General features: G+C 39.7%; 2 protein-coding genes across 2 annotated transcripts; both read left to right on the forward strand.

Annotated features, from left to right (window-relative positions):
• Positions 1-3,630: 3,630 nt before the first annotated feature.
• Positions 3,631-9,492, forward strand: LOC137641204 (uncharacterized). The gene is made up of 4 exons (XM_068373642.1): positions 3,631-3,665; positions 5,421-5,481; positions 6,376-6,441; positions 8,686-9,492. Exons 1-4 carry the CDS (start codon positions 3,631-3,633, stop codon positions 9,490-9,492), a joined length of 969 nt encoding a protein of 322 aa, XP_068229743.1.
• LOC137641209 (uncharacterized) lies at positions 9,492-10,508 on the forward strand. The gene is made up of 2 exons (XM_068373648.1): positions 9,492-9,640; positions 9,749-10,508. The coding sequence occupies exons 1-2, from the start codon at positions 9,492-9,494 to the stop codon at positions 10,506-10,508; spliced, it is 909 nt and encodes a 302-aa protein (XP_068229749.1).
• The last annotated feature ends 1,296 nt before the right edge of the window (positions 10,509-11,804 follow it).

Consider the following 11,804-nt stretch of genomic DNA (forward strand, 5'->3'; position numbering starts at 1 on the left):
GTCAGGCACTATTGAAGGCTTTGCCTTTGCACTCAGAACTGGATTTTGTACGAGGAGGAAGGTATCCAGGTATGCTAAAAATGTTTACTGAAATAAGATTCGGAGCGGAAAAAAATATGAGTGATCAGACCTTCACAACCCATTCATAATCACGCAGAAAAGGCATTCATATTCCATAATGAAGCCAGTAGGCGACATTCATCATGTCCTGGAGTTGGTTCCTTTGAAATAAAAAAAACTGAGAAACGTAGATCAGGTGATAACGACTTTACTGCCATTATCTCGTCGGGAATAAACTGATAAATTCCGCCATTAGGAGTATTTTGCCTTAACGAAGAACTCTTTCATAAAGAAGCGTGCCTCATTTCAACATGAATTCAACATCATTAGAGCCAGAACGCCTGGCCCGCTTAACAAACCTATTTCAGCGCCAACTATTCAGCAGCACATTTAAAGCCTAAGATCGCACTTAACGGAACCTTGCTCGCAATGCCATTTGGACATTTGGCACCGCCATCCCTAAGGAGGGGTGATGTCCCCTATTCATATGAGGGCAATTCCCCGAAAGCCATGATGAGCAGCCGGAGAGTTCTCATTAGTAAGTCCCGTTTAAAGACGCCGTCGGTGATTACGTATGATGGAACGAGTCGGCCTCTCTGAGGAGAGTGTTCAGTCAGTGATACTACATTCAAGAAGAATATCATTTTCCTTATACCTCCTCCTACGATTCCTACTTTCTCTTCTTATACCTCTTCCTCTTTCCCTGGTTCTATCTCTTCCTATACCTCTTCCTCTTCATCCCGGGTGGTTCTTATCCTATACTGCTTCAACATCACCCTGTTCCTTCTCTTCCTATACCTTTTCCTCTTCCACTTGCTCCTTCTCTGCCTATACATCTTCCTCTTCGTCACAAGTCTTTCTCTTCCTATACTTCTTCAACGTCACCTTGTTCCTTCTCTTACCATACCTCGTACTCTTCGCGCTGTTCCTCCTCTTCCCATACCTCTCCAACTTCCCTCTGTTCCTTCTCTTCCTATACCTCTTCAATTTCCCCCTATATACCTCGCCCTCTCCCCACCCGTGTTAATTTTCTTGCTATACCTCTCCCTATCTCCTTTGCTCCTTCTCTTCCTATACCTCTTCCTCTTCCCCCTTTCCTTCTCTTCCCAAACCTCTTCAACGTCCTCCTGTTCCATCTCTCCCTCGTGCCCCTCCTTCATGAGGTGTCTGGATCAAGGAAGAATTAAGATTTCCATTATGAGAGCGTTTCTGTGTCCTCAGAGGAGACTTTGAGAAAGGAATGTTATAAGGGAGATAGAGAGGGAGTATTAAAAGGATTTCTGCGGTGGGGTGTTGAGAGAGAGAGAGAGAGAGAGAGAGAGAGAGAGAGAGAGAGAGAGAGAGAGAGAGAGAGAGAGAGAGAGATTTGTATAACGTTAATTTTTCTTAAATATCATCTATATTGTAATGATAATTGCAAGGATTTTGAAACATTATTCGTCACCTGCATTTCGTTTTACAGTCTTTCAAATTATAAGAAATTGCTGTATTTTCATGTACTGTAGGTTTGAGTGTGAGTATATATATATATATATATATATATATATATATATATATATATATATATATATATATATATATATATATATGTATATATATATATGTATGTATGTATATATATATATATATATATATATATATATATATATATATACAGCACGTATGTGTAAGTGTGTAGAAAATTAAAATAAAATGATAAACTTCCAGAACAAATCCATCGCCTTCCTTAAATCCAAGCTGGCCACGGCGCCAACAGATGACCTCTGGTGTCTGGAGAGGGGGAGCCAAATGGGATTCCATTTTTTTTTAGTACTTCTATTATCGTTTATTTATTTCCTTGTTTCCTTTCCTCGGCTGGAGCCATGGGCTTATAACATCTTGCTTTTCCAACTAGGGTTGTAGCTTGACTAGTAGTAAGTTGGCCAGGGCACCAGCCGCCCGTTGAGATACTACCACTAGAGAGTTTTGAGATCCTTTGACTGACCAGACAGTACTATATTGGATCCTTCTCTTTGGTTACTGTTCTTTCCCTTTGCCTACACATACACCGAATAGTCTGGCCTATTCTTCACAGATTCCTCTGTGCTCATACACCTGACAACACTGAGATTACCAAACAATTTTTCTTCACCAAAGGGGTTAACTACTGCACTGTAATTGTTCAGTGGCTACTTTCCTCTTGGTAAGGGTAGAAGAGACTCTTTAGCTATGGTAAGCAGCTCTTCTAGGAGGACATCCCAAAATCAAACCATTGTTCTCTAGTCTTAGATACTGCCATAGCCTCTGTACCATGGTCTTCCACTGTCTTGGGTTAGAGTTCTATAGCTTAAGTGTACACTCGAGCACACTTTTCTATTTAGTTTCTCTTCCAATTGTTTTGTTAAAGGACTTATAGTAAATATAGGATATATCTATTTTAATGTTGTTACTGTCCTTAACATATTTTATTTTTCCTTGTTTCCTTTCCTCACTGGACTTTTTTCCCTGTTGGGGCCCCTGGGGTTATAGCATCCTGCTTTTCCAACTAGGGTTGTAGCATAGCAATTAATAATAATAATAATAATAATAATAATAATAATAATAATAACAAAAGATGACAAGAATTTCAGTGGAAAAATTAAGTTCTCAAAAGGAGTGGATATGCAAAACAAATTCCGGTCCATGTGCAAATGGGGAGTGTAAATTTGTCCATCTGGAACTCATAGTTCTTAAGAAAATCCCTTTTTTTTGGGGGGGGGGTAATTAGTTTAGAGGGTGGTTATGAATGGCAGAGGCAAGGGACAGTGAAGAAATAACAATGCAAAATTTTACAATTGTTAATATTTACTCAATGAAAAAACATATACAGATATTCATATAGTAATAAGAATCACGAATGTCCGTGCATTGGTGTTCAGTACTACGTATAGTTAAAACAAAATTTACAGGCATTTTGAATCTATTCCACACTGCTAAAATTTGCATTAATAAAGACCGGTAAATGCCTGGCAACATTTATTCCAGGGTTTTTACCATTTTGAAAACGTATATACTGACGTAAAATATTGATAAGTTAAACAACCCGTAAAAGATAATAACAACGTAAGGTAAAATTACAGTCGCCTGTATTTTACTGAAATACGGTTGAGAACACAATATTTTACGGAGATTTTCAGATTAAAATTACTTTTTTTTTAACAGTTCATTACAATGCGGAAATGAAAATAAATTGATTGATGTTGCTCCCATTTCACATTATAATTGTCACGTCCCTACGTCCTTAACTAAGATTTAAGATATTTTTTTTTTTTAATATATTCTAGTAAAATTTAATATTTTTTTTTAAACTTAAGGAATCAACCGTGCATCGAGAAAAAAAAAATAACAGCATATAGAAGGTTAAAAGAGTCTAGTTTCAGTTCCTGTTTCATCAAATTAGATGCTCAGCACAAAGTCAGTTGGGCAAACCTACCCCCCCCCCCCCCCTACTGAAGTACCCAACTACAGCAGTGGCCTCCCTACTAAACAGCATTAAGAATTACTGTTTATAATAATTGGCAAAAGCATTGGGAGAACTTAGCTGGAAATAAGATGAGAGAAATAACGAATGTTATATCTTCTTGGAGGTATAGCATGATGCCCTGAAGATTGGTCACACTCGGTCGACACACGAGTTTGTGATGACTGGGCAACATCAGCCATATTGCAATGACTGTTTGGTACCCTTGACAGTGAGGCACTTATTGATCGAATGCCCTTCTTTTAGTACCTTTACTATCTTCTGCTTTCAAAAGAGCAAATCCCTATCTATTTTAGGTTTTCGTTCTCAACCTCAATCTAATATCAAATCCACAAAATATTGACCCCAAAAATAGGAAATAAACCTTTCGACTTCACAATCAGCCCAGAATTGGAATTCAGCAGAAAAACCACGGGAAATTGTCTGTCCCCTTTAGAAGGAGAACAGATTACGGATTTAAAAAAGAATCACTGGTATTTACTTTAATATTTCTTTTGGTATTTGCAAGGAAGGATGATTGTGAGCAGGGTTTAAACTCGAGCATGTGCCATGTGGACAGTAGCTTAAATGCTGCTGCTTTTTACCTTAGATTACATTAAAACCTTTTCCAATTTCCTTAAATGTTAACCTTGTTGAACAGAAATTACCTTAGAATTACCTTGAAACTATGGAAATTACCTCAAACTAAGGTAATTACCTTAAAAGTTTAAACCCTGTTTGTGAGTGCTATTTGGAAAGGTTCAATTCTCAGCACAGCTGGTCACGTTGCCAGAGGTGCCGAGTCTAATCAGGAGAGAAGATAATCTGATGGTGTTGATTTCTCGGCCTCGTCTTGTTTGTTGAGGAAGGCGTGTTTGCATCCACCTCCTGTCATTTGCATTACTTCAATGATTGCTTGATGGTGTTGTGTTTACGGTCCAAAGTCACCTGGAAATGCTGGGTGTTATTGTTGAAAATGGCGATATTGTCACTATTTTCAGTTTTCACTGTTGTCGAGTTTAATCTGCTAATGGAGAAATGTTTCGTCACTTAATATTTGATAGCGAAGGATACTTGATAATTAGTTGTGGACTTGGACAAATATATATGTATGTATGTATATAAATATATATATATATATATATATATATATATATATATATATATATATATATATATATTTATATATATATATATATATATATATATATATATATATATATATATATATATATATATATATACATATATACATATATATATATATATATATATATATATACACATAGATAGATAGATATATTTATACATGTGTATATATATATATATATGTATATATATATGTATATATATATATTTATATTTATTTATATATATATATATATACATATATATATATATATATATATATATATATGTATATATACATATATATATATATATATATATATATATATATATATATATATATTTATATATATATATATGTATATATGTATATATACATATATATATACATATATATATATATATAAATATGTATATATATAAATATGTATATATATATATATAAATATACATATATATATATATATATATATATATATATATATATATATATATATATATATATTCACTTTATCACTTTATCTGAACTAGCATCAAATGAATCAATTGTTAAAAAGTTTGATATTTAGATAAAAAAAACAATTAGAGGAGCCAGGCGGATAAGATATGTAAGATCTGCAGGTGCCATTGCCAATTAGCGAACACATCCCTTAAACCAAGCTCAGCTACTACCTTCGGCCTCGGCATTCCCACCCAATGAGAATTCGAAGGCTGGAATAAGACCTAAGAATTAATTTATTTTGTATAAAAACAGCTATGAAGCATCACTGTCACTTCTCAATGAATGCTTACAGTCATACTTGTATTTGCACGAGGTAGGTGACTGAAAAAGTAAGTCACAGAAGAGGCCAAGCTAGAAAGATAACTTACAAAATAGGTTGATGAGCAGAAAAGAACGATTAACATTATGTGTGCAACGGGAGAAGACCTGAGACAGTGAGACAAATCGAGAAAATCAAAAGTTATAAGAAATTTAGCATGGATGAAAAGAGGGATAAGATGATTTTGAGGTGGCTCAATCATGTTAAAAGAATGGGAGATGGCGTCTTGGTGAAAAGAGCAGAAAAATAAATTTAGCAATGCTCCTTAGTAGGATGTGAGGAAGGTCTAGAAGAAGATGGCAGCAGATCGATCCTTGCATGGATAGTGACTTTAAGCTGTTTATTGGGGAGGATACTCTTGTGTTTTGAAACCACATCGGGAGGCTGGGCTTGTCCGGCTGATGTTCTGATGAGGATTTATTCTGATGATACTGAAACCCGACACGTTTGCCTTTTACTTATCAATATCCATGAAAGACAAGAGTTTGTGTTAAAAAAAAGAAAAAAAGAAAAAAAAAAGTGAAAGGCACACTCTGTAAATGATTGGGAAAACTACTAAAGGTCCTTCTCTGCAGACGTTAAACGCGAATAATGTCGTGGAAGTTTTAACTATAACTGAAAACTAGTGAATCTAGCTGAAACACAAACAGAGAAGTAAGCAAAACCAGAGTATCTATCAGAAACACAAACAGATAAATAAGCAAAACAAGAGTATCTAGCAGAAACACAAACAGATGAGTAAGCAAAACAAGATAAACAAATTGATACAGAGAAGAAAATCTTCTTTCCATTACGGAATCAATATCACATCAAGGGAAAGCGTCATAACATGAGTTAATATACTCAACTTCAATATCAATTTTCAACCTGGGACGTGGTCTTTTTCAGACGGCGTTTGATGAACCTATTCATAGAACAAGCCAACGTCGAGATTTCGATGAACGTCGTAAATGGGTACATACATATCCAGTTGGAGAAGTGAAAGACCGAAAATAAAACAGAAATATGAAAATAAAAACAAGGATTAAGAAGGATAAGGTGTAATATTTTAAAGATACTGAAAGAAGCATCTTACTTTACTTAGAGGACTGCTTTTCTGGTCCCATGCAGCAGGGGAACCCTATTGCCTACAGGGCTTTCACATTCATTTTATCGTATACATTCCAAGGTATTCAGCATTTTACACCGCATATTGTAGTTTACTGCCAGATCCCCATTATCAAAGCACCAAGCGAACAAGAAAATGCGCAGTTTCTTCTTGAAAGCCTTAATATCTTCAGTCTTTCGGATGTCTAGTGGGCGCTTATTGTATAGTATTGAGGCCACATATCTGAAGGCTCTAGAGCCTTCGGTGGACATATATATTTAGGTTTTAGTTTATGTAATTAAAACATTCACAGTAACAGTTAACTGCTCTATAGTGCCTAAAACTAAAATGCAGCTTTTACAACTAATAAAATCCTTCCATTAATTTAGATAAAATGATTCCTTTACGATCTTGAATAAAGTATAAATACCCCCGGATATACCAGGAACTTCAACAGCTGTAACTGTTAACGAATTAATTTAATACAAGTAAATTTCTATCATTACTGTGCAATGACTGATCTATTCTGAGTTAGAAATTTATGAGCATACTACAACGTGTTAATCAGCTCCTCCTACGCTTATTGACGCAAAGGGCCTCGGTTAGATTTCACCAGTCGACTCTATATTTAGCTTTTAATTCAGTACTTCTCCATTAATCATCTGCTACTTCATAAAGTGCTACAATTAATGTTTCATCGCTGTTCGATCGTTGTGGTGGCCGATGTGGTAACATCCCTGACTGGTAAACGCAAGATTGGGGTTAAAGTCCCGCTCAAACTCGTTAGTTCCTTTGGTCACTGCAACCTCACCATCTTTGTGAGCTAAGGATGGGGGAATTGGGGGAGCCTATAGGTCTATCTGGTGAGTCCTCGGCAGCCATTGCCTGGCCCTACTTGGTCCTAGCTTGGGTGGAGAGGGGGCTTGGACGCTGATCATATCTACAGTATATATGGTCAGTCTCTAAACCATTGTCCTGCTTGATGGGGCAATGTCACTGTCCCTTGCCTCTGCCATTCATGAGCGGACTTTAAACTTTAGACTTTAATATCATCCCGTGTAAATTATGCATGAGGGTTAAGGTTGACGTAGTTAAAATTCAACACTGCATATTTGATAACTTTTAGAGAAACCGGGATCGAGTGTTAGAAGCAAGTTTAGTTTAATAATAATACTGAATATCACAAGGACCTAAAAACTTCAGCATTTCCGTTTTCCTTCGTCTAATTTGCGTTCTTCAAAGAAAACGTTAATATCAATTTTCTGGTTTACGTAGTAAGACATATCCTTTAAAAATACTTTAATAGAGAGCATTGCTTACTCGATGCCAGATATTGCATTTAAAAGATAACTATTAACTTTGCGATAATATTTCTAGTTACATACATAATGGGTAATTATTGATTAACTATTATTATTATTATTATTATTATTATTATTATTATTATTATTATTATTATTATTATTAAGATAAGGAAATAACTAAACTATATGAGAAGTAATGAACAATTAAAATAAAATATCTTAAGAACAGTAACAACATCAAAACAGATCTCTCATAGATGGACTATAAAAAGGACTTATTACAGCCTTTTCAATATAAAACATTCGTTGCAAGTTTGAACTTTAAATGAAGTGTTATATTCAATTTAAACATATGGACTTGAGAAAAGATTATTAGACTAATTCGTTACAGTAAATCCCATTGCAGGAAAATGATTTTCTTCTTTTGATTAGGTATTTCGAAAAATCTATGCACACTAGCACTCGGTTAAAAGTTATATAAAAATTAAGACGACTTTGTCTTATCTTAATCTTCCTCCAAATTTCATGTTTCAGGTAAGTAACATCTCCCCTTCATTTATATTCCTTTCGCCGCATCCTTTGCTCTTAAAAGTGCTAAGAAAAGTTTCCATCTCAGAAATTTCCCCTGAACCTCCTCCTCGTATAGGACCCCCAGTATACCCACAGCACCCAGGATACCCCCAGCATCTAGGATACCAATAGGATACCCCCAAGCACCCAGGACACCCCCAGGATACCCCCAGCACCAGGATATACCTAGGATACCCACAGCACCCAGGATACCCTCAGGATACCCTCAGCACCTAGGATACCCATAGGATACCCCAAGCACCCAGGACACCCCCAGGATACCCCCAGCACCCAGGATATCCCCAGGATACCCACAGCACCCAGGATACCCTCAGGATACCCCCAGCACCCAGGATACCCCAGGATACGCCTCAGCATCCAGGATACCCCCAGGATACCCTCAGCACTCAAGATACCCCCAGGATACCCCCACGATACGCCCCAGCACCCAGGATAATACCACGATACGCCCCAGCACCCAGGATACCCATAGCACCCAGGATACACCAACGATACCCCCAGCACCCAGGATACCCCCAGGAAACCCCCAGCACCCAGGATACCCCCAGGATACCCCAGCACCCAGGATACCCCCAGGATACCCCCAGCACCCAGGATATCCCCAGGATACCCACAGCACCCAGGATACCCACAGCACCCAGGATACCCTCAGGATACCCCCAGCACCCAGGATACCCCCAGGATACGCCCCAGCATCCAGGATACCCCAAGGATAACCCCAGCACTCAAGATACCCCCAGGATACCCCCACGATACGCCCCAGCACCCAGGATACCCCCAGCACCCAGGATACCCCCAGGATACGCCCCAGCATCCAGGATACCCCCAGGATACCCCCAGCACTCAAGATACCCCCAGGATACCCCCACGATACGCCCCAGCACCCAGGATACCCATAGCACCCAGGATACACCAACGATACCCCCAGCACCCAGGATACCCCCCCGATACGCCCCAGCACCCAGGATAATACCACGATACGCCCCAGCACCCAAGATACCCATAGCACCCAGGATACACTAATGATACCCCCAGCACCCAGGATACCCCCACGATACGCCCCAGCACCCAGGATAATACCACGATACGCCCCAGCACCCAGGATACCCATAGCACCCAGGATACACCAACGATACCCCCAGCACCCAGGATACCCCCACGATACGCCCCAGCACCCAGGATAATACCACGATACGCCCCAGCACCCAAGATACCCATAGCACCCAGGATACACCAACGATACCCCCAGAACCCAGGATACCCCCACGATACGCCCCAGCACCCAGGATAATACCACGATACGCCCCAGCACCCAAGATATCCATAGCACCCAGGATACACCAACGATACCCCCAGCACCCAGGATACCCCCACGATACGCCCCAGCACCCAGGATAATACCACGATACGCCCCAGCACCCAGGATACCCATAGCACCCAGGATACACCAACAATACCCCCAGCACCCGGGATACCCCCAGGAAACCCCCAGTACCCAGGATACCCCCAGGATACCCCAGCACCCAGGATACCCCCAGGATACCCCCAGCACCCAGGATATCCCCAGGATACCCACAGCACCCAGGATACCCCCAGGATACCCCAGCACCCAGGATACCCCCAGGATACCCCCAGCACCCAGGATATCCCCAGGATACCCACAGCACCCAGGATACCCTCAGGATACCCCCAGCACCCAGGATACCCCCAGTATACCCCCCGCACTCAAGATACCCCCAGGATACCCCCACGATACGCCCCAGCACCCAGGATACCCCCAGCACCCAGGATACCCCCAGGATACGCCCCAGCATCCAGGATACCACCAGGATACCCCCAGCACTCAAGATACCCCCAGGATACCCCCACGATACGCCCCAGCACCCAGGATACCCATAGCACCCAGGATACACCAACGATACCCCCAGCACCCAGGATACCCCCAGCACCCAGGATACCCCCAGGATACCCCAGCACACAGGATACCCCCAGGATACATCCAGCACCCAGGATACCCCCAGCACCCAGGATACCCATAGCACACAGGATACACCAATGATACCCCCAGCACCCAGGATACCCATAGCACCCAGGATACACCAACGATACCCCACAGCACCCAGGATACCCCCAGGAAACCCCCAGCACCCAGGATACCCCCAGGATACCCCAGCACCCAGGATACCGCAGCACCCAGGATACCCCCAGGATAACCCCAGCACCCAGGATACCACCAGGATTCCCCCAGCTCCCGTCTCCTGGTGGAACTAAGGCAATCAGATCGGAAAATGAGAACTGACGCCTCTTTCTTCATGTCGCTCCAAAATTCGAATCAGCAAGGAGCCAGTTCCAACCAGTCAGTATTTCTGAAATAATATTACTTTGGATGTTTTCATCTCATTACTGGGTAATGTTGTCTCATTGTTTGGCCTAAAAATGAAACCATTTGTAGATAAAAAACATTGTTTATTTATCCCTGTAATCCATTTACATGTTTAATATTTCAATCTTTCAGATTTTTACATCATTTTTTTTCATTCAATATAATTAAGAAACACATGATGGTAAACCATTTAAAATAAATATAACAATAACGTAACGACAGGAGATCTAAAAGGTAAAATATACTTAAGATACTTAATATTCTGGAAGGTCACCTTAAAAGGTATAATATACTTGGGATACTTAATATTCTAAAAGGTCACCCTAGAAGGTAAAATACACTTGGGATGCTTAATATTCTGAAAGGTCCCCTTGTCACCTTAAGTAAAAGCAACGTAAGCAAAATCCTGATACTCTGCAGAACTTGATGGAAAGCAGAATAAAAAGTCTAAGAGTTTCAAAGTCACATAATGCCTTTAGAATATCGCGACGGTTTTCATGTGTTATTTCATTCACAGTGGAAGGCTCTCATTATCCGTAGCACCTGGGCGTCAATGACCTTCGATGTCAGGATGCCAGAGAACTTCAAATCATTCATTCATTCATCATCCACAGCACAGAATACCACTTTCGACTATCACACAATTTCCAATTCTTTTTATAAGACCCACCCTTACCAAATTAAGTTTTGTAATTATCATACCTGTATGGAATGTCCTTTTGTAACTTAATCAAATAATTTTTGTTTGTGTGGAATGTACCATGCTGAACACCATAATCCTGCAAGGCCATGATCCAAGATTTGATTGAATATGAGAACCAAAATTCAACCTTGGCAAGGAAAAGAAAAATCTTATATGGTTTGGAAAGAGTAAGCGTAATAAAAAGGGCAAAAAATATTCTAGGATTTTTAAAGGCTATTTTATCCTCTAGTAAAGAGTCTGGTAATGATG

Source organism: Palaemon carinicauda, chromosome 1, assembly GCF_036898095.1.
Source record: "Palaemon carinicauda isolate YSFRI2023 chromosome 1, ASM3689809v2, whole genome shotgun sequence".
NCBI lineage: Eukaryota > Metazoa > Arthropoda > Malacostraca > Decapoda > Palaemonidae > Palaemon > Palaemon carinicauda.

Bases quoted from the DNA above. Each gene is read 5' to 3' on its own strand.
- LOC137641209 (XM_068373648.1), top strand. From the start codon at position 9,492: ATGATACCCCCAGCACCCAGGATACCCCCACGATACGCCCCAGCACCC. The intron at 9,641-9,748 runs GCACCCAGGATA...GATACGCCCCAG, and splicing joins TACCCCCACGATACGCCCCA to CACCCAGGATAATACCACGA.
- LOC137641204 (XM_068373642.1), top strand. From the start codon at position 3,631: ATGAGAGAAATAACGAATGTTATATCTTCTTGGAG. The intron at 3,666-5,420 runs GTATAGCATGAT...GTATAAAAACAG, and splicing joins AATGTTATATCTTCTTGGAG to CTATGAAGCATCACTGTCAC. The intron at 5,482-6,375 runs GTAGGTGACTGA...GGTCTTTTTCAG, and splicing joins CATACTTGTATTTGCACGAG to ACGGCGTTTGATGAACCTAT.